The sequence below is a fragment of the Myxine glutinosa genome, chromosome 13, assembly GCF_964187855.1.
Source record: "Myxine glutinosa chromosome 13, kmMyxGlut1.1, whole genome shotgun sequence".
In the NCBI taxonomy this organism is placed as follows: Eukaryota; Metazoa; Chordata; class Myxini; order Myxiniformes; family Myxinidae; genus Myxine; species Myxine glutinosa.
Window position 1 is genome coordinate 7203164 of NC_136273.1, and position 24747 is coordinate 7227910.

Here is a 24747-nt window from a genome sequence, read left to right on the forward strand (position 1 = left end):
GGCCGGGGTATTACTGGATATATATTGTTACGGTTTCCACGTGACCCTCCTGCCCTTACCAAGGGGAGATTAAGCCCCTTGTTCTTTTTGGGTCGTCGCAACCGAGACTTGTCGCCACTTCTGGTCGAATGCGAGACAGGGTTTCGGGATGATGTTGGCACGTACCTAAGTACTCATGCCGCCGCGGAAGCGGGGATCAAGTCTCGCACGAACCACGGGTAATTCGAGTACGTCCGAGCGGATGGCGTACCACGAGGTCCGTGCAGTTATCTTATATTGGAACCCGATTCGAGCGGTTTTATTCGTACCACGCTTAGTCAAGAGATGGAAGGGACAAGACGATCAAATGGAAGGAAGAACACAGGTTTAATAATTATTATATAAGGCGAAGAGACAGACCTTAAACAGTCTTAGCTTATCCCCAGACTCGGGCCCGTTCACACTCACAGGGGGAAATGAAGACAGGATGGTGTTCAGGTGCTGAACGCGCCGGTTTGGCCGTCCAGAAACAACTTCGCCCGGCGTGGCCCTCCCCGGTCACAGCACGTCCCTCAATGAAGGCAAGCAGGCAGGCGGGAAAATATACGCGTCTCTCGCACGGCTCGATGGTTCCTCACAGCGCTATTAATCAGCGGCTCGCTTTTACTCGCGTAACTCAATCGAGAGGATCCGCCTCTAGCTCAACCGAGCCATTAACGTGTTCAAACAACTCTTCCCTCAAAACCCGTTTGGCTTCTTTCAGCGCACCTCTCAGAACTTGTTCACTCGTCAAGCGCCTCCCATAACTTGTTCAAGCGCCTCTCTCCCCAGAACTTGTTCAAGCGCCTCTCCCCAGAACTTGTTCCCTCTCAAGCGCCTCTCCCCATAACTGGGGTGGGGGCTTTGCGCAAAGGGTTTTATTGCCACGCCCTTAGTCCGCATCAAATGTTCTAACCATGCCTTTTGACGGTGCTAGGCCACTCCCTTCGAGCCCTGATTGGCGGCTCGCGCTTACCGGCTTCTCCTCCACCTTCCTTCAGTCTTGCCTCGACTTGTCAGGCCTGCCTCGTGTTAATTTGCGCCAAAAACCACAGTATCGAGGCAGCATAAGCAATGGAAGGACCTAACTCATTATTCTACTCAACGCAAAACGAACACAGGAAAAGGACTATGCTTACATTTACTAAGACATAACTGAACTATCGCGAGGCTACGCGTTGTAGTGTGACTAAACTATGAGGGGGAAATTAGCCTTTATTGTACAAACTCAAAACCGCAACAATATATATATATATATATATATATATATATATATATAGTTGCGGTTCTCTCTATGCCGCCCTTAATCCCCTTGTCTTTGCTGGGCTTGGCGGAACCGAGACTTACAACGTCCCTTCCGGACAGACGTGGAGTAGGGTTTCGGGACCACTTGTCGCTCGTACCCAATTCCCCGTGCTGCCCTGGGAGCGAGGAAACAAGCCTCGCACGAACCACGTGTGGTTTGAGTACGCCAAGCGGATTGCGTACACGTGGTCCACGCAGTTACCTAGATATTGGAACCCGATTAGAGCGATCCTATTCGTGCCACGCTTAGTCAAATGAGGAAACCACAGGAACGATCGAATCAGGAAGAAAGGAAGAACAAACGGTTTAATTATTTCCCACACGTATATACAAGGTTCAGGGACGCAGAGACACAGAGCAACCTTAAGCAGTCTTAACTTATGCCTTGGACAACGGGCCCGTCTCACACACACAGGGAATTGCAGATGGGTAGATGTTCCCCACGCGTCGCCATGGTCGTCCAGAGATGGTCCCTGTCCGGCTCTCCACGGCCCCGGCACGTCCCGCGAAGATGGTGGATAGGCGAAGGCAGGGACTCGTAGCACGTCTCCCGAACAAAGCAGATGATGGGGCGGAACGGCAAAGGGCAGACTTTAGCGTGGCTGGCAGTTACTCAGCCGTTCTCACTCGCGCATCTTAAATGTACTGTATTCGGTTCAAGCGCGTCTGGCTGCGCCCACGTATCTGTACCGTTCTTGTGCAAGTGCGTGAAGTTCATAAAGTTCATCAACTGCCGCAAGTCCTCCTTTATGCACATCCCTCTCTCGCGAGTCCTCTCTCTTTGCTGCAGTCCTTCGCTTCAGTCCTTCGATGCAAGTCCTCTCGAGGACTTTGCGCAGCGTGTCTTATAGCTTAGCTACGCCCCCCGAACCTTCTAGAACACTCTCGACTCTTCTCACCATGCCCTGTGACGCAACGCCGCCGTCACCACCTCTGAGCTCTGATTGGTGGCTCGTGCTGACTGTCGGCGCTTCTGCCGCTCCGCCCCGGTCCTCCTAGCTTGCCTCGTGTTAACTCGCCCAATAATCAACCAACATTTAGCAAAAGGGATTGAGCCAACGGACGTAGGATGATCGGTAGAAGTAGGGCCTATTCTCCTGACTCTACATAAATGCAGAACTAACAATGGAAAGGAACTAAGCTCACAAATACGAAGACATAATAACATCGCGAGGCTGCATGTTGCTTGTGACTAACTATGGGGGGCAAACTTTAACCTTTATTAGGCTCACTTTACAGCCTCAAAACCGCAACAATATTATATATATATTTATTGGGAATTGTGTGTGTAATTTGATGTAAATTTTCCCCTTTTGTATGCTGTAAATATTCCCTGTAAATATCACCCTCCAATTGTAGTGTCAAAGATCAAAGGTCGTCTGTAGTTAGGCCATCGCACACACGTAGCAAATCTATGATTTCCCTCATTAGTTATGTCCTTAGTAAATGTAGTTGAAGGTTCTGTGATCCACTAGTTCATTACGTTGCATCAATTAAATAAGATAGATCCCTCCGACATGGTATCTTCAAAGTGGCAGGTTTGGCCACTTGGCTGCATTTTGACTCCTTTGGCCACTTGGCTGCATTTTGACTCCTTTGGCCACTTTGCTGCATTTTGACTCCTTTAGCCACTTTGCTGCATTTGACTCCATTACGCACGAGGTAACCTCGGAGAAGAAAGGCGTGTCTCCACCTCGTCATAGAGGGGAGGAGTGAGTCAGCCCTGCTCAACCAACCAAGAACAAGGGGTTGGGCTTGGAGAGGGTGTGGAGAGAAACATAGAGGAGCTTCGCGAAGGTTCAAGGGAGGGGCATATATAACCAGCGGTGGCACGGCCCCCAAAGAGAAAAGAGACGGAGATGAGTCCTGGACAGAGGGAGACGAGAGAACAAAAAGCCGTTGGAAAGCACGCGACGCAGCGGTACGCAGGAGCAGCTTGAACCAGCGGAGCTCGAACAGCCGCAACAGCTTGAACCGGCGGAGCTCGTACCACGGCGGCTCGCACGACCGCAGCTTGGGCGTTGACGGCGGCCCGACCGTGACCGTTCCCGTGGACCCTCCTCTCCCTCCAGCTATCCACCTCTGGCATTCGTTCGTGCCATTATCCCCCGTGTAAGTGTGCTCGTAGTCTGTCTTTTGTCTTGTCCCTGGGTTTATAAGCAAGACTGTTTAATATAAGCTAATATTGCAGTGTCTCCTTGCTCCTTTCTGTTCAGTTATTTTCTTATCCTTTCCATTCTCCTTGGTTATTTTTTGTCTTAATAGTTCGCAATAAATCATATTTGTTCTTCCTACTTCTTCTTCTTCTCTTCTTCACATTCGGTCGCTTTAATGATTTCTAGATTGAGGGTACGTGGCGCGATTTGGCCGACGCACATAAATCGGGTCTAGTCTTTGGTAACCGGCTCACGTCGCAGTTTGCTTCGCTCGGCGTTATCCATCCATTACGCTGCGGCCGTGAGCAGGGGAGTATTTCCTCGCGTACCGGGAAGCGCTGGTATTTAGGTCATAGGACGGTTGGGCCTAATACCCGACCCAGCGCCGACCGGGCGTGGCGTCATACCCCCGGGACCACGTCGGTCAGTCATAAACGAGGGGATTAATCCCCCCTCGGTAAGGGGAGAGAGGCCGACGTTGGCGTCCGTAACAATTGGTAGTCAGGAGTTGGGATTCGAACCTGGGACTAAATTTATTTAGCCCAAATTTTGGACACCAATTGTACTATTGGCCGTAACAATATATATAGTTGTGGATTTGGGAATTGTGGTTTTGTATTGTTGTAAGTGTAATGAATTCTTGTAAATATCTCCGTTTTGTGTGTAAAGGTCAAAGGTCGTCCTCCTAGTTAAGCCATATACATACACGTAGCAAATCATATATCTCTCTCCTATAGTTATCTCCTTATTCTATGTAGTTTAAGGCTGTGTTTCCCAATAGTCGACTCTGCATGGCATCAAATGAAATAAGATTAGGTCCCTCCGAAGCCCCCATGACATCTTCGAAGCGCCAGTAACTTTGGGTGGGGTTAATGGCATCACCATCGCAATTCGCATTGCCAATTGCATTCGCCGTCCATTACGCACGAGGTCATCTCAGAGCAGAAGGTGGGAGGAGTCAGCCCAGCGCCAGGAACAAGGCGTGGCCTTGCCAACGCCTCCTCTAGTGGCGGGATCGGTGAGCCCTCGCGACCAATCAAGGCCGAGGCGAGCTCACCGATGGGCGTGTCCTGGAGGCCGGCGGCTTGATCGCCCCAGGCACAATATAAGCGCATGCACAAGATCTTTGAGAATAGAGACAGCAAGCCATTTGTGAAAGAGAGAGGCGTCAGAGTTGGCAGTCCACCGAAAGTGCGTAAGAGTTCAGCAGAGGATTGAGGGAGTCAAAGGAGCGAGGGAGCAGGAAGGCAGTTGCTGTAAGGAAGGCGCTTGAGTTGGTGAAGAGAGACGTGCAACCTGCGGGAGTACGAGTGAGGGAGACGCTGTTTCCAACCAGCCTTGCCACAACGGGCTCCAACGCGTTGCTGGGAGCATCCCGGCAGTGTGGACCAGAGGGCGGAGAGCCGGCGGCTGCTCGCTCCCGGCCCGGTCGTCCTACCACCCCACTTGAACCTTCCTCTCCTTCCAGCCATTCATCCCTATCTATCATCATCCCCCGTGTAAGTCTGATTGTTCGTCCGTCTTCTGTGTTGTCCTGGGGTTTAAGTAAGACTGTTTATAGGTGAGCTAGTATTTGCAGTGTCTTCTTACTCCTTCTGTCTTTATTTTCTTATTCTTCCTCCTTCCTTGGTTCCTTTGATTTGTGTAAATATCTATCTATAATTCCAGTAATCTCTGTGTGTGTGTGTGTCTGTGTGTATGCGACCGCTGTTTCTCGACAACTACCGGTCCGATATACTTGAAACTTGCCAGGTATATTGCTGGGGACCCGAGGATGTGCCTTTTCAAGGTTTTAAATTAATCGGACAAGTAGTTACCGAGCTATGGCGATTTCTTTACCAAACTCCGCAAGCCGTTCGCTTTGGACCAAACCATTTCATGTAAATAGAGGGGGGGGATTGTCACCGTACTCGCAAGCCGTTCGCTTTGGACCAAACCATTTCATGTAAATAGAGGGGGGGGGATATAATTTTAGATATATATATAGTACGGGCATGCCCTAGTTAGTAATAAATTCCATTTGTATTTCCAACCTTCGTTCTTCTTCTTCATGCTAGTCCGGTCGTTTTTGTGATTTCCCTCATTGAAAACCTGTGGCGCGATTTAGGCCAACGTTCCAGGATCGGGTTTAGTCTCTGGTAAGGGCTCGAACGTCATGTTGCTAACACCGCTCGGCAATCATAACATCTGAAAACGGGGTTCGAGCGGGAGTCCCTCCCTTGCTCGCGGTCAGGAGTGGCACTCAGGTCCTTGGGACTTTTTGTAGACCAAATACGCTGGCTGCTCCCAACCGGGAGGAGCGTTGGGACCCCCAGGACTCACGTCGGTCAGTCACGGACAAGGGGACTAATCCCTCCTTCTTAAGAGGAAAAAGGCCGATGGAGAGATCCATAAATATATATATATATATATATATATATATAGTTGCGGATCTCAACGCCGGCCTTTCCCCTTACCAAGGGAGGGTTAGTCCACTTGTCTTTTACTAGCCGACGGGACCCGGGACCTATGACGTCCTTCCCGGGCAGCGTTAAATAGGGTTTTAGGACTATGAATTCGCTATTACCTAAGTAAGCTGACAGGAAACGAGGAAATAAGCCCCGCTCGAATCACGGGTGTTGGTGGAAACGCCGAGCGGTAGTGACCCGAGCCGTTATCAATGACTAAACCCGATCCGAGCGGTTCTTAATCGTGCCACGCTTACCCAATGGAGGAAATGACTAATACATATATATATATAACCACCTTTAGAGGCCATTTTTCCCCGCAAAGCGGGGGTTGGCCTTTTTCGGGAACCGTGGTTGTTGTTTTTTGGTCCCCTTTTTGAAGCAATGTTTTACGGCCGGATGCCCTTCCTGACGCCAACCCTTTTTGCCGCCTTTAACGACAAACACAGATTTACCAGTGAACTGGTACTCAATTAGCCGACCTCGGAAGGATGACAGGCTGAGTCAACCCCCCTGGCGTTAATTCAGCGATCGACCGGGATTCGAACCCAGGATCCTAGGATCCTAAGCCGGCACCCTAGCCGCTAGCCCAACACCAGGGCTAGGAAATGGAGGAAATGACTGAAGCGGTCAAATTTGGGAAGAAAAGGTATAACAGATTTATTTACACTTTGTACAATAAAGAAGAAGCATACACAGTGCAGCCTTAACTTATCCCTGGACAAACGGGCCCGTCACACTCACACGGGGTTGCAGACGAACAGGTCGATGGTCCAGGGATGGCGTCCAGGCAGCTCTTCCTCCGGTCCCCAACTCGAGCCGCGAAGGAGATGAACAAACGGCAGTGACCACCAGGAGCTCTCCACGTGTCGAGACCAGGAGCCCCAGACACCCCCCCCCCCCCCCGCTGTCTGCGGGGGGGAGGGGGGGTGTCTGGGGTCGGCTGGTCCGACCCGTACCAGGCAGAGTTGATGGTCCCGGCTGCCGGGGTCCGTACCGGCGCATGGCTCGATACTCCCACGCACGGTGACCCAGCCGGCTACAGTTAAAGCACCTCACCTGGTAAGGTGCTTGCCTCTGGAAATCCAAATTGCCCCCCCTGAAGGTCCCAATTGGGGCATTTGTCCGTGGCCTTCCGTGTGCCACCTCCGGAGCCACCTGCCATGGTCCAAATCTCGCCAGGCGCTGGTCCACCAGCCTTCGGACCATGCTTACCAGGTCAGGGCCCCTTTCGGGGGCGGACCCTCTCAGGGGGCCGCCACCGGCCCTACCTGTCACACCGCCACTGCGTGGCGCTCGCTCCCCCGGGCCAGGGGCCTCGCTGCTTCCCAACGGGCCGCAGCGTCGGTCGCCTGGCTCAAAGTCCGCGGGCGCCACAAGGCGAGCTGTTACCGCAGCTCGGGATCCGGGAAGGCCTGAATGAAATGGTCCAGTGCCAGGCTTTCCTGGGAGGTCGCTGCCATGTCTGCGTGTGCGATCCACACTGGGCGGCGAATGTCATACGCAAGCTCCCCGATGGTCTCCTGGGGCTTCCTTTTTCGCACTGTGAGCTGAGCTTTAACAAGCTCGCTCTGCTGTTCTATACCATGGTCTGGTGCACTGGCCGCAGCATGGTCGCTGATTAATTAAGGCCGCACGGAGGTCTGGCAGGGTGATAGCACCCGGTGGTAAGGCTGCCAGAACCTCCGACGCCACGCTGCGCAGTGCCCCCACAAGGTGTATTCCACCTTCGTCCGGGTTCCAACCGTTCCCCCTACACACGTGGTCGAATTGCGCCAGGTACACCCTCAAATCACTCTTGCTGTCATACGGCGCGAGTGGAACCTTATGGCTGCCCGAAGGCCGGACCCCGTGCGTCGCTCCCTGTGGAATTAACGCGGGGCCGAAACGTTCGGGCCCCCATTGTACACTACTCCCTGGGGGCTCGCGTGTGTCCCCCATCCCTCTAACGACTGCCCCGGTCGGTGTCGATGCTTGGGTCGCCTCGTCGCAACCCGCTACCCATTTCATACTCACACACCCCGGCTCACCAACACCTCTCGCACTCCTCATGGTCGGACATCCCTGCGCACACTCTCTCTCCACGCACTCCGGACCAGTCGCACACCTTACTATCGGCCTCTCACGAACGCCCGGGTCTATGCCAACTCCCAAGCTCGTCGAACCTCCCCTCACACCATATACATTTCCGACATTATCACCACTCACCTCGGCGCTTCTTCACCGCCACCTGCAAACTCTATTTGGTGAGGAAGCACGTCATCACGATGTGAATAGACCTTGTCTCGCGCCAAGGGTTTTATTGCCACGCCCTTGGAACCCTCTCAAACTCACCAGACGTTTCTTGCCACGCCCTATCATGCCATGCCCACCGAGCTCTGGATGGCTGTTGCCCTTACCATCACCACCTTTGACGCGCTGCTTGACGCGGCCACACCTCGACACGCGCGCTCCTAGCCCTTTTCAGGCCTACCTCGTGGTTACCTGACTAGTTTGAGCGAGCAACGGGCAGCTAACGCTGCTAACGGCCAAAGCGTAACAAACTTGAGGGATGCCAAATGGGGCGCGGGATAGCGTTTGCCCATGATGGAAATTGGAGGGTGGCCGCAAAATGAAAGGGCCTAAGCTTATTATTTCTTTACACAACGCAGATGTTACTAGTGAAATGGCCTACTCTTACACATACTATGACATAACTCATTCTAATGGACCTACGTGTTGCTTGTGGACTAACTATGGGGGGCAAACCTTTAATGATGTTATATGTACAATTCTCAAAACCTCAACAATATATATATATATACATACAGACTTGGCATTTAATATGGAATTTTTTTTTCTTCTCGACTTGGGTTTACTTTCTGAACTCATTATATCAATCTGGTGAGTTTATTTTACCCTTCAGTGATGTCTTTGTTGAAAGAACCATGTCACTGATTGTCTTTCGCAGCAAGAAGTCAATAACAGGATTATATCACAGGTGGCGTGACAAAATGTAAGGACAGGTACATTTGACGATTGGCTTCACAATTGGGTATATAAGGGTTGTTGCGTTCTGTATTAGTGGAAAACAACTGCTGCACGTCTACAAAAGTTATTGCCACTTCCTCTGGAGATGGTCCGTCAACTTGACAATGCTGTTTGTCATGGAGTGGTGGCTTTACGAAATTCTGGCATGAAACAGCGTGCTATTGCTCGGCAGTATGGCAACACTCAAGGTCAGGTGTCAAAGATCCTGAAACGAAATGCTCAGAGGGGTGTCACTACTCCAATACCGAGGCCAGGACGTCCACGCAGAACCACAAGGAGAGATGATCGCCAGCTGCACCGGTTAGTCCGCAATGGCCGTACCAAGTCAGCTAATCGGCTTAGGGCTGAGTGGCAGCAACTGACAAAAGGGGCCTGTATCCAGGCGGCTCGTCAACCAACGACTGGTTCAAGCAGGCTATCGTGCCAGGTGTCCCCTGAGAAAGCCACGCCTGACCAGACAACACAACCAGCGCCGATTGCAGTGGGCCAGAGAGCACCGTCAATGGCAGCCAGGACACTGGAATCACGTGACCTTCAGTGACGAGTCTAGATTTCTGGTCTATCGTCAAGATGGCCGCGTCCGAGTGCGCAGACAAGTGCATGAAGCCCACAACGAAGATTGTATAGTGCCAAGAGTCCAAGCTGGAGGTGGTGGGGTGACCGTTTGGGCTGCTTTTCATGCAGGGGGCAAAACTGACCTGGTTGTTTGTGAATGGAAACCTGAACCAGTTCAAGTACAGGGCCATTCTGGAAGAAACATTGCTTCCATTTGCTCGTGCAGCCTTTCGAGGAAACTTTGTCTTCCAAGATGACAATGCACGGCCTCATCGTGCTCGCATGATCCAACACTTTCTTGCTGACCGTGGTGTAGAGCATATGGAGTGGCCTGCCATGTCCCCGGATATGAATCCGATAGAGAACTTGTGGGCAGAATTAACGTGTCAAATCGACAACTTGGACCAGCAGCCTGCCTCTGTGCGTGAATTGCAGCAGACGATTGTCACTGCATGGCAAGCGATTCCTGTCCAAACCTTGGCAAATCTCATGAACAGCATGCCTCGACGTGTACGTGCTCTCCTGAATGCTCGTGGGGGTTACACGAAGTACTGAACTGTCATTTTACTGTCCGTAATCCCAGTCATAATTTAGCTTTTGTTTTTGTTGATAAAAAAATTTGGCGAATGTGTAAAATAGAGATACTTCTGGAAAACGTACAGAAGTTTAACACAGTACTGTCTGTAAATTGAGTTCGATATCAGTTTACATCACTTTCAAGGATCAATTTATTTGTTTCGAAATGTCAAATGTGGTTTTTGTTTCTTTTAAAGGTCACATTAACAAAATCTAGAATAATTTCAACATAATTCCAATGAACTTTTGGTTCTAAGTCATCTTGAAAAGTAAGTTCACCCCCACAAAAAAAATATTCCATATTAAATGCCAAGTCTGTGTGTATGTATATATATACACATATATATATATTATACACATATATATATATTATATTATATTATATATATATATATATATATATATATATATATATATATATATATATATAGTTGTGGATCTGCCGCCAGCCTTCTCCCCTTACCAAGGGGGGATTAGTCCCCTCGTCTTTGACTGACCTGGCGCGACCCGGGACCTATTACGTCCCTTCCGGACAGCGCTAAATAGGGTTTCAGGATCAAATTTGCTGTTACCCAAGTACGAGCGCTGCCCCGAAACGAGGAGATAAGCCCCGCACGAACCACGTGTGTTGGTGATACGCCGAGCGGTTTGCGTACACGTGATTCGCGCTATTATCACTTACTATACCCGAATGGAGCGATCGTATTCGTACCACGCTTAGTCAATGGAGAAATCACAGGTACAATCGAATCAGGAAAGAAAGAAAGAACAAATTGTTTAATTACTATTGCACATATTTACAGTACAGGATGCAGAGAGACAGAGCAGCTCGTACAGTCTTATTCTTAATCCCAAGGACACGGGCCCGTCACACACACACGGGGATTGCAGATGGCAGGACGGTGTTCAGCGCGTCCAGGGATGGCTCCCGTGCAGCTCTCTCCGGCCCCCGGCACGTCCTTTGGAGATGGAAGTAGGTGAAAGCAGGAGCTCGCCGCGTGTCATCTGAACGGAGCGGGTCATCACGGGGCGAATGGTAGGGAGCGGACTTTGGCGCCTGGCGGTTACTCACTTGCGGCTATGGCTGCGCTTACTCGCGTGGCTGGAAATGCGCTATATGCGTTACCGGCACGTCTGGCTGCGCCCGCGTACTTGTACGGTTCAACGCCTCTTCTTCTCTCTCTCAGCGCAAGTCCTCAAACAACGCGCATATCCTCTGCAAGTCCTCAAACAATGCGCGTATCCTCTGCAAGTCCTTTACGAGCAGGTCCCTCCCAAAAAGTCCTTCTCAATCAAGTGTTCCCGCGCTAGTCATGTTCAAGTCCTATCGAGGGCTTTTCGCATGGGCTTATATAGACCCGCCCTGCGAACCTTCTGGAACTCACCAGACGCGCTTCACCACGCCCTCTCACTCCATTCCGCTCGAGCTCCGATTGGCTGGTGGCTCTTACCGTCTTCGCCTCGCCGCTCCCACCTTTTTAGGCCTACCTCGTGTTACTCGACTAGTGGTCAGCCGAATGGGGCGCGGGCTGGATAACGCCCATAGAGGTAGAATTGGAGGGTGGACGCAAAATGAATGGGGCCTACTCTCCTGTCTTTACACAACGCAGGCACTAAGAGGGGAAATGGCCTATTCTTACACATACTAAGACATAACTATACTACAATTGGGCCTTTATGTTGCTCGTGTGACTAACTATGGGGGGGGGGGGGGCAACCCTTTAACGACTTCAATGTGCCAATCTCAAAACCGCAGCAATATATATATATATACAATTATAAATGTATGTTTATATATATATATATATATATATATATATACCCAAATGATTCCATGGTAAGATCTCCAACCTTTAATTGAACAAACAATGACAACGTTTCGATTAACATGTGACAAAGCCACACGCCTCCGTTAATCTTCCTAAAGAGTGATAAAATCATCTCAACATCCCCTTATATGCAAAGTGGGCGGGGTATATGCAAAGTGGGGTGGGCAAAGCTGGACAGCCAAAGAAACCGTATCACACCGCTCTCGTGAACAGAGACGTTACTGAGCGTTCATGAGAGCGGTGTGATACGGTTTCATTGGCTGTCCAGCTTTGCCCACCCCACTTTGCATATACCCCACCCACTTTGCATATAAGGGGATGTTGAGATGATTTTATCACTCTTGAGGAAGATTAACTGAGGCGTGTGGCTTTGTCACATGTTGTTAATCGAAACGTTGTCATTGTTTGTTCAATTTAAGGGTGGAGATCTTACCATGGAGTCATTTGGATTTACTCCCAACCGCAAATCTTTGCATATATATATATATATTTCAACAGAGTTCAGGGATTTGAAAGTACTAGGACGTGCCCGTACGTGGGTGCCCGTACGTGCGTGCAAAAAAGCATGCGTGCAAACAACAACAAAAAAAAACTTTGAAACCACGTGGCAGTAACGACCACAGAACCCCCCCCCCCCCCCTCTATTTACATGAAATGGTTTGGTCCATTCGCAAAGCCAAAGCGAATGGCGAACGGCTAAATCGCCATAGCTCGGTAACTACTTCTCCGATTAATTTCAAACCTTGAAAAGGCACATCCTCGGGTCCCCAGCAATATACCTGGCAAGTTTCAAGTATATCGGACCGGTAGTTGTCGAGAAACAGCGGTCACACACACACACACACACGCACACACACACACACACACACACACACACACACACACACACGCGCGCGCGCGCACGCACACACACACACACACACACACACACACACACACACACACACACACACACACACACACACACACACACACACACACACACACACACACACACACACACACACACACACACACACACACACACACACACACACACACACACACACACACACACACACACACACACACACACACACACACACACACACACACACACACACACACACACACACACACACACACACACACACACACACACACACACACACACACACACACACACACACACACACACACACACACACACACACACACACACACACACACACACACACACACACACACACACACACACACACACACACACACACACACACACACACACACACACACACACACACACACACACACACACACACACACACACACACACACACACACACACACACACACACACACACACACACACACACACACACACACACACACACACACACACACACACACACACACACACACACACACACACACACATTACTGGAATTATAGATAGATAACTTCGACTTTGTTCAGCACCAACAGTTGCCTGTGATGGAAAGACATCTACATATCTCTTTGCAGTACTGTGTAAATACCAACTTGGGGATAGGATCTGTGAATGCTTTGTCTTACAAAACAAACATCTTCTGGCGCTCCTACTTTTTGTGATTAAATTGTGTTCCTTGTTGACCAACTAGTAAGATAATGTCCGACTCAGTATTATCAAGAACTACCCGTCCTCCGATCTCCCCCTCCCTTCATCCTGCCACTTTGAAGACAAACCGATCATGTCTCATCCTTTGTCTTCATTCACTATAAAGGGAGTGAAGTCAGCTGAATCGACAGGAGATTCCTGGAACGTTCATGTTGAGTCCTGTTCAATGTACGCCGGCAAAATATTTTGTTGTAACCCTTGTTGTATCTAGAGTGAATTTCCTCCAAACAATTAAATCTTCAAAATTGTTATTGGTGTGGCCATTTTAGTCTGTTTAAATTCCACTCGACGCAGCATTCCCTCCTGCATATCAGACACTGGTGGATTCTATACCATGGCGCATACAGGCCGTACTGACAACTCCCTATTAAGCCACTTTACATTTGCGTTTCCTTTTTTTTGTCCACTACCTGTACATTACGTGTGCAACAACAGACGTCGGTGGCATTATCAACAAAAACAATGCATATTGTGAAGTACATTGAAGATTTTGTTGCAATAAATTGTTTGGTCATCATAGAAATCTTTAAACTTTTTTTTTTTTTTGCAAGCAACACTTCAACAAGCAGGGTAGTTTTGTTAAAAATAAAATCATTCATAATTACCCAACAACACAAGGAGATATGTACCATCCACAAGCAAGAACTTCCTATGCAAACAAAACTTATTTATGCTGGCCCAAAGTTATGAAATTCACTTGAATAGAGCATTCAATTAAGCAAACTCTTGCTGTTGTTAATAATAGCTACAAACACAAGCTCATAAGTTCAGTTATTGGAGTCCAGTATTTAACCAATTGTTGGAGTAACCACTGACGATAAATGAGTAAAGAGTGATATTGCAATGCTAATGGAAAGTTTTGCATACCAGCTGATTCTTCCTCTTCCACCTCATTTGCGTTCCTCTCTATTTTTCCTCCTTATTGTTCTCATTATAGGGATCTTATTTCTCAATCCCTTTGTTGGTTTTTTTTTTTTTTTTTGTATACAAGATCGAGGCTCGTGAAGGAGCGAACATTTATCACACAAAGACAAACCGACACATAACCGACAAACCGACACATAAAACAAAAAGCATCGGGAGCGGTAGACAAGATGGGGAGAGAGGGGGAAGGACACAAACACAACATTTGAGAGCAGGAACCGAGAGACATGGAGACATCGAGAGATCTGTGGGAGGGAGAGGGCTTTGGGGGGAGGCATGGGAAAGGGGGTGGGAGAGGCATAAAACATATGGACATGTCTAAACATGTTGTAACACTGTAACATTGTAACTGTAACACTAACTAACTAATTGTAACTTGTAATTGTAACACTTGTAATTGTTACAATTGTAAACAATTGTAATTGTAACTGTAATTGTAACTGTAACTGTAACATGTAACACTAACACTAACACTGTAACATGTAACATGTAAACATGTTGTAAAACATAAACATGTCTAAACAGACACTGCCAGGACTACCAGGAAAGAAGTTGGAATTACAAACAAGGTGGATCTGGGGTGAATTAGTGGGGGTAGAAAAGATCAAGGTTTTGGATGGGGGAAGATAAGAGGTGGTGGTGAACAGCTGTTTTAAAGACCTGGAGGGAGGAGTGGGATTGAAGGGAGTGAGGGAGTTTGTTCCAGAGGCGGGAGAAAAGAGGAATGAAAGAGTGAAGGTGAGCAGAGAGCCGAGATTTTGGCAGTTTAACCATCAGAGGGTTGCTGGCAGATCTTGTGCGACCTGTAGGAATATTTGGGGGACAGAGCACAGAGAGAGCTGGGGGTGCCAGGCCGGAGAGGAGTCGGTAGAAGACAGAAAGACCACCTACCTGCCTGCGGTGAGTGAGTGAAAGGCCCTCAGAGATAGCTTCATCGCGGGAGATTCCAATAATTCTGAAAGCTTTGGTTTCAACAGCGTGAAGCCGAGCTAGGTGTGAGGCAGGAGCACCGGCCCATAGGGGAGAACAGTATTCCATTGAGCTGCGGATGAAAGCCTTGTATGTGGTGAGGAGCTCAGGTGTGCCGAGGAAGGACTTCGCACGACGGAGGATGCCCAGTCGGCGACTGGCTTTGGAGGCCAGCTTGGAAATGTGGTTTTCCCAAGAAAGATCATGGCAGATAGTGAGACCCAAATGCTTGAGCGACAGAACTTCTTGGAGAGGATTGTTGAGAAAGTAGATGGGAGGGTTGTCCAGTCGATCTTTTCAGAGAGACATAGTAAGAGTGTGAGATTTGTCAGGATTGAAAGACATGTTCCACTTGTTTGACCAGTCTGTGATTTTGTCCAAGTCTTCAGAGAGTGAGGAGGCTGCAGACTGCCGATCTGAGGGAAGAGGAATGGAGCGTCAGAGAGTGGAGTCATCAGCAAAGAGATAGAGAGGATTTTCAAGAGAGTCAGAGAGATCATTGATGAAGACCAGAAAAAGCACGGGGCCCAGAACACTGCCTTGGGGAACTCCAGCCTGAACAGGAAGAGGAGATGAGAGAAACCCATTCAGGGCCACACGTTGACGACGACTAGAGAGGAAGTCCGCCAGCCATGTGTGGAGATTTCCATGGATACCAAAGGAGGAGAGTTTGGTGAGCAGAGCGGGGTGCCAGACCATGTCGAAGGCACGTGATATGTCGAGGGAGACAGCTCTAATTTCCTGTTTGGCATTGAGGACCTCCATCCATTGTTGAGACAGCAGAAGCAGCATGTCCAGAGTATAGTGACCTGGTCTGAAACCAAATTGATGATCAAGCCATTGGAGAAGTGGAAAGATTTCATATCCGAAGCAATGATGGATTCCATGACTTTGCTGATAATTGGGAGAAGGCTGATTGGTCTGTAGTTGCTAGGATCTGTTTTTGCACCTTTTTTGTGCATAGCGGTGATGTTGGCTGATTTCCAAGCAGATGGCAGTTGACCTTGAGCAAAGGAGAGGGTGAAGAGAACAGAGAGAGGGTGAGATAGAGCGGCAGAGCAGGATTTTAGGACCCGTGGGCTGATGCCGTCAGGTCCAGTTGCAGAATCAGAGTCGAGGGTTGACAGAAACTTTTCCACCTTGTCAGGAGGAAAGGACACGGAAAGGACACGGACACGGTTGTCTTCATATTTTTAATCAATCCATTACGATAGGGACCTGATTTTTTTTTTACAAGCCATGCATTTATTCAGATTCCTCCACTGTTCTCACAATATCAAGTACATTTCTTGTATTTAAAATCGATTAAAGGTTTCGAAAAAAGAATATTAACTGAACAGAACTTGACATTAACTTAAAGGATCAGCTTTGTAACACCAAATCAGATTCAAGTACACACACTAGGGTGCATCAAACGCCCAACTATTTAAAAAAAGATGTTGGATTGATCTGTCCCAAATTTTATTTTGTTCCAATCATAAAATAAAGTTGCTATGCAAAATTTGGTAAGGTTTGGACATCATCTTCTGGGTCCACCTCACCATTTCATATTTTGAGTCGGTGGTATCAGAGTTGGAAATTTGACACGCAGCTGTTTTGAGGCCCATAAATAAAAATGAAAGGATTGACTGATTGCTTCATATAATAACTCTTTGTAAAGGTATTATTGTGCTCTGTAGCAATATATCATCATCATAGGGATAGGGATACAATTCATTTATATACAAAGTCAAAATAATGATTTTTTTCAAAATATGGATATAAAGCTAAATGAAGAGTATTTTTAAAATATAATATATAAATTAAAGAATATCCTGAATGTTGTAGTCATCTTGTCTTTACAGAGATCTTTTAACTAGACAAGATGATTAAAACAATTATTAGGCTATACTCTAATAAAATTGGATAATTGATTTATTTGTTGTACATAATTATGAAATGACATTATTGTTACTAATACTACCTTTTTCTTTCAGATAAAACAATGGATGGCACAGTAAAGAAAGCATCTGTTGCAACAAGAGAGTCCACCAAGGTGTTTGGTCTTGGAAGTGCCATAACTGAACAAGATTCCCAGATCAATGGCACCAGACTTCCAACTTGTTTACAAGTACTACGTTGTTTCATGTGGCACACGGAAGATGGCAAACTTGAACGACGCTCTCGGTGGGAATCAGCAAAGCTTGTACTGCAGAAAGTGACACCATTTTATGGCAAGGCTAATATTCCTATCATCTCTGAACGCAAGGCTATTGAGAAAATTATCAAACTTGCAGATGATAATTCCAAGCTTAGATCAATCCCTATCAACCGAAGAACAACTCCAGCAAGCATCACAAAGGTGAATCAAATGGAGATGAAATTTATGGAGACATTTCCCTTGTGGCCCAATGATGCTAGTTCTCACATCAAGAATCCTGAAGACTTAGCATTCCTGGAATCTATGAAGACAGATCGCTGTGCAACATTTGGCTGCCAAGATAAACTGTTGGCAGATAAGATGCAGCATAAAGTGAACCGCGAGGAAAAAGAATCAGAGAGGCGAGCAAGTATGGAGCTGGAGTTCCACATAAATACTACAACCACTGTGTATAATATTAGTGACAGTGATGAAGAAGTAACTCTTGGACCTTCAACAAGCACACCAACAACCTCAAGAAGTCATCATCGTTTAGTTAGACCGGGCACATCAGTTTTCATTCCACATGACATCCTGAAGAGGCCCAGTCTTGTTTCACTGGCAACAAGGATGAAGATGACACCAACCCAACAGGCTGCTTTCACAGAAGCTCTTATTGAAGAAACAGGAGGGGATGTAGCGAAGGTGTCAACATCATATGCTACAGCAGATAAATCAAGACGCAAAATTGGACAGCATATTGCTACTACCTGTAAGGACAAATGGATACCTCCGAAGCTTGCTACGTTGCACTGGGACTCAAAGCTGCTTCCATGCTTAACTAACCAAAACACTTTTGAAGAACGCCTGGCTGTGCTTTTGGGTTCTCAAACTGATATGAAGCTGCTGGGTGTTCCATCCTACAAGCCTGGAACAGACCGTAAATCTGGAGATATAATTGCTCAGCTGACTAATAACCTACTTGAATCATGGAACTGCCAAGAGAATGTTGTCAACTTGACATTTGACACAACTGCATCTAACACCGGCCACATCAGTGCAGCTTGTGTAACAATTCAACAACGGCTTAACAAAGCTCTTCTGTGGTCAGGCTGCAGACACCACATTGGTGAAGTCATTCTTACGCACATTTTTACTGATCTTAAAGTTGAAGCATCTAAGTCACCAGATATCTTCCTCTTCTCAAGGTTTCGCAAGAACTTTGAAATGTTTCCACACACATTCAATGAACCACTTTCACGATTTGATCCATCTCAACTAAATGAAGCAGCAACAAGTTTGACAAGTGACTGGCAAAATAATGTTCTCAGACTCTGTCACACCGAGCAATCTCTAAGACGTGATGATTATTTGGAATTTGTTGATCTGTGTACTGTATTCCTTGATGGTGAAGTAGCTGAACATCAAATAACCTTCAAGCGTCCTGGTGCACTGCAAAAAGCCAGATGGATGGCGAAGCTCCTCTACTCAATCAAATTATGTCTCTTCGAAAAACAAATCGCTGATCTTCCAGCAGGTACAATTACCACAGAAAAACAAGTGCCAAAGATCAGAGAATTTGTCACGTTTGTCACTCTAGTATACAGCTCCTGGTGGATGACATGTACCTCTGTCACCGATGCCCCATGGAATGACCTGCAGCTCATCTCTAAACTGAAACAGTATGAAGCTGTCAATGCTGGAATCTCAAGAAGTGCCCTGAAAGCCTTCAAACGACATCTCTGGTACCTCACAGAAGAGATGGTTCCACTTGCCCTCTTCAGCTCAGTTGTTCCTCATGACCATCGCCGTGCTCTGGCAGACAGACTTCTGGAGGTTCAGCCAGATTTTCCAGTAACCAACCCACAAGGACGGTTTGGTACTGGGTTTGGAAAGCCCAGATTTCCTGATGACTTGACTGAGAAGACCACTCTGGCTGATTTTGTTGGACCAGATTCATGGTACCTATTTCATCATCTGAAGCTTGACTGGGCATTTCTAGTTACCGATGTTCAAGAATGGACTAACTCTGCAGCCTACCAGACATCATGGACTAATGTTGAAGCCTTGAATGTGGTGAATGACTCTGCAGAAAGGGGAGTTAAGCTTAGCTCTGACTTCCTTTCAGCAGCCAGAAGTGAAGACCACTACCAAAATGTGCTACAAGTTGTTGAGCACAACCGCAAGGAGAAACCGAATCTTCGAAAGCGAGCAGCTCAAGACTAAACTGTCAGAAATATCCATGAAAACTACAGTATCTTCGTTTTGTTTCTATTTTCATGTTCATCCATAGTCAGATGTACTCGTATTAAGATGATAAATGCTAAGATTGTGTATATATGATTCTACTGTAATAAAAATTATATCATTCTGGTATCTATAATACATATGATTATACCAATAAAATCATGATTTTGACTATTTGTGTATAAGTGAATTATATCCCTATCCCTATGATGATTATATATTGCTACAGAGCACAATAATACCTTTCCAAAGAGCTATTGTATGCAGCAATCGGTCAATCCTTTCATTGTTATTTACTAGGACGTGCCCGTACGTGGGTGCCCGTTCCTTGCCAAAAAAAAAAAAAAAAATGTCTTCGCCCATGCATGCATGGGCGTGCCCATGGGCCCATGGGCGTGCCCGTAAGTGCGTGATGTGACCGTACAATGAATGTATCGTCCCGACGCCGCAGCTCGGATGGCGCTGCAGTTAATCGGGCCTGTATCGGCAGAGTTATTATAAACGTGTACTACAATCGATCGTACCTTACAACAATCAACACAGATTGCAACGTCAAATAAATGAATACACTCTCAAATGTGCCGTCCGAGGCAGCGTCTGCTCGCCACGTTCAGCATCAGTACGTCGTCACTATGACTATCCGTAAGTCCGGAAGTGACGTCCTCATTTGACTGTCCGGAAGGTCGCATATCGCAGTTACGATGAATCGCAAATTAGTTTTAATTAGTTTTAAAACATAGTTTAACGCCAACATAGTTTGCCAACGTGAAATAAATGAATACGCTCTCAAATGTGCCGTCCGAGGCAGAGTCTGTTCGCCACGTTCGGCACACGTGATAGCTCGCTGCTCTGATTGGTTGAATCGTTTTTTGGACATAGCTCGGTAACTACTTCTCCGATTAATATGAAACCTTGAAAAGGCACATCCTCGGGTCCCCAGCAATATACCTGGCAAGTTTCAAGTATATCGGACCCGTGGTTGTCGAGAAACAGCGGTCACAGACACACAGACATACACACAGAGATTACTGGAATTATAGATAGATGGGCCTCAAAACAGCTGTGTGTCAAATTTCTGACTGATACTACCGACTCAAAATCTAATTTGCTGAGGTGGACCCAGAAGGTGATATCAAAACCTTACCAAATTTTGCATAGGAACTTTATTTTATGACTGGAACAAAATAAAATTGGGGACAGATTGTTTTCTTGACATAGGGGCGTTTGATGCACCCTAACTAACACACACACACACACACACACACACACACACACACACACACACACACACACACACACACACACACACACACACACACACACACACACACACACACACACACACACACACACACACACACACACACACACACACACACACACACACACACACACACACACACACACACACACACACACACACACACACACACACACACACACACACTACTTTTTTTTTTTTTTAAAGGACAACATGAGCTGTTTTAAGCCTTGCCTATTCCATCATGCGTGAGCGTGAAATTCTCATCATCAAACTTTTCTCCATATATAGACTTCCCTCCAGTGCCATTACCCCGAGTGAAGTCACCACCCTGAGGAAAAAAACAAAACATCACAATCAAAACACTCCATTTACACTTTGGAAATATGCTTACAAACTGGCAATGGCTCAGTTATACGACATTGTGGAATCACCTTTGCTCGAGTAGCTGTTGGACTCTCGTAGAAGGGGTTAGCAAAAAATAAATAAAAGTAAAGAAAAACATTTGACAATGAGAACCTTTGCTGGATTCCAAAACAACAAAAGCATTCGTCCCCCCCCACCTAAAGTACATACACTACTCACAATAAGTTAGGGATATTGGCAGGTTTTTCGGTGTGGTTGATTTTGTGTATTAATTACATTGAAAAAAGTTGTTGGTCCTAACTCTATGGTTATTAATGTGTGAAAAAACACAGCATTCTTGATTTCAATACCCTAACCCTAACCCCGATAAAAAAATAAAAATAAACACTCCCACAATATCCCTAACTTATTGCGAGTCGTGCATATACTAGCAGTAGCAAGTTGCAATTACAAGCCATTTTGTATCCATCAAATGTGGCGCACCGAACCTGCATCCACTATGCGTTGCAAAAAGGCAGGTTATAGCTGCACAACTGCAATGGCCATGTAAACAGCCTCAAGATGGCCATCGACTTCATGACTGACTAAAGCAACAGACATTACAAGATAGTCATCAAATGCCAATTGACGGCCGTCAGCACCAGAATAAACTTCGGGCAGAACAGTATGGACAACTTCGTGGTCCACTCATGGTCAGAGATGGAGATCCAATTGTTGTGGGCCTGAAAGTGGTTCTGCCAAAATCATTAACTGGACCACAGTACGTACATGAGAAACAACAAGATGCCATTTGCTACGTGCAAAAATTTGTCCTACCCCCTCTTTTCCTTACTTTTACATGCAACGCCACCTGGCCAGAAATCCACAACACCTTGCTTCCTGGCCAAAGGCATGAGGATTGACCTGAAATAGTTAAGAGTGTTCTCCCTCAAAACAAGAGGTGATTGAATATTTAATTAACAAGCCGGTGTTTGGTACAGCGATTGCGTGGCTCGACAGTGTCTTCCTCATGGTCACATACTCATATGGTTGTCTCATGAAGATGAAATACATCCTGATAATGTTGACTCTGCAATATCAGCTGAACTCACAAATCGACATGAGGATGCCATACTTCATGCAAGCATCCTCATCGTTACCCATATGGCCCATGGCTCAAGTGGTCATCAACTTTTGAAGCCTTTGCATTAAGGATGGAGCCTATTGAAAGGGCTTCTCAAAGCCATTCATTCAGCACACACAATCAGGCAATGATGGGTACTCACTTGACGCCAATGGAGGCCAGGAAGCTGAGAAAATGTTCAAAGGAACACATACCCCATTGACAGACGGATTGTACCTTACAACCCATATCTGACATGAAGAGTTAGCTCCCACCTCAATGTGGAGCTTCGCAGCAACATCGAGTCTATCAGGTATGTGCTAAAGTACATCCACAAGGGTTGTGACATAGCCATCTACAGACTCCAATGTGACAAGCGTTACGCCTAGGTCGCCCGTCGGTGAAGTGATGCGAGTTGACAAAGTGGAAGACGCAGAAAACATGCTATGATATGATATTTCGCTCACAAGGTTCAGACATACATGGAGGCGGCCATCTTGGATTTTGACGTGGCGACCCAATTTTCAATGGCGTTCTTCCTTATGCCTAGATAAACCCACACACCAGATTAGAAGTTGGTACTTCGCTTATTTTTCAAGATATTCCGCTCACAAGGTTGACAAGGTTCGAGAAGGATTGACAGACAGAGCTCTTTCACGATTCTGTGGGTGGTGGTGCATGGCCGTTCTTAGTTGGTGGAGAGATCCGACTGGTCGATTCTGATAACGAGCGAGACTCCGACACGCTAACTAGTTCCGCGACCCTGGTGTGGCCGGCAGACTAACCTCTTAGAGGGACGAGCGGCTGCAAGCCGTGCGAGATGGAGCAATAACAGGTCTGTGATGCCCTTCGATGTCCGGGGCCGCACGCGCGCTACACTGGACGGGCCAGCGTGTACCTTGCCCTTCGCCGTCAGGCTCGGGTAAACCGCTGAGCCCCGTCCGTGATGGGGACTGGGGCTTGAGACAGTGTCCCATGAACGAGGAATTCCCAGTAAGCGCGAGTCATCAGCTTGCGTTGATCAAGTCCCTGCCCTTTGTACACACCGCCCGTCGCTACTACCAATCAGACGGTTTGGTGAGATCCTCGGATCAGCCCCTGCACGGGCCGTTCTCGGCTCGTGCCGGTGCGCTGAAAAGATGAGCGAACTTGACTGTCTAGACTCTAGAGGAAGTAAAAGTCGTAACAAGCCATACATGGCGGCGGCCATCTTGGATTTTGACATGGCGACCCAATTTTCAATAGCCTTCTTCCTTGTGCCTAGATATACCCAAACACCAGATTAGAAGTTGGTACTTTGCTTATTTTTCAAGATATTTCACTCACAATGTTCAGACATATATATGGTGGCGGCCATCTTGGATTTTGACGTGGTGACCCAATTTACAATAGCTTTCTTCCTTATGCTGAGATACACCCACACACCAAATTAGAAGCTAGTACTTCGCTTATTTTTCAAGATATGCATCTCAAGGTTCAGACATACATGGCGGCGGCCATCTTGGATTTTGACGTAGCGACCCAATTTTAAACAGCGTTCTTCCTTATGCCGAGAAACACCCACACCAAATTAGAAGTTGGTCCTTCGCTTATTTTTCAAGATATTCAGCTCACAAGGTTCAGACATACATGGCATCAGATGTACACGGCGGCGGCCATCTTGGATTTTGACGTGGGTTGCACCCACACACCAAATTCGAATGCGGTCCTTCGCTTACGCATGCCCGCACGCACACACGCACGGACGGACGGAGGGGAAAACCATAGTCCCCCTTTCGCTCCGCTGTGCGACGGGGGACAAATAAGCCAAGAGATGAGGTGTAGATGTATCAGACTGCCAGATATGTCAGTGCCACCGAAACCTGCTGGAGGTTGTTTGAATGTCCAGTGCACGAGCACAGCCCTACGGTGATCCCACTGCAAGTTCATCTGGAGAATGCACAATAGGTCATCTTCACCGAGGAGAGTGCCAGACAGAAAGCACAAGATCCACCCAAGACGACCCTCATCTTTATTTGACCTTTGCACTTCTTAGACAAGAACCAGGGCCAGTCCAGCTTTTTGTCCAAAATCAATTATATGCAAGTGTGTCAGAGTTGTTCACGTGGAACACATCAAGCAAGTGGCAAAAGCGCCATGTATGAGAGGATGTCTTCTATGATGGTGAAAAAACTACTTTTAAAAGAAGCAATGCTCTTGGAAGAATG

At 47.2% G+C, this 24747-nt stretch overlaps 1 protein-coding gene across 1 annotated transcript in view; it reads right to left on the reverse strand.

Moving 5' to 3' along the window:
- Nucleotides 1–24747, reverse strand: part of LOC137438547 (peptidyl-prolyl cis-trans isomerase) — a 69631-nt gene that overhangs the window by 37786 nt on the left and 7098 nt on the right. Inside the window, exon 5 of the mRNA XM_068133685.2 lies at nt 21307–21403. Coding sequence (XP_067989786.2) covers nt 21307–21403 — 97 coding nt within the window. The remainder of the gene's footprint in view (nt 1–21306; nt 21404–24747) is intronic.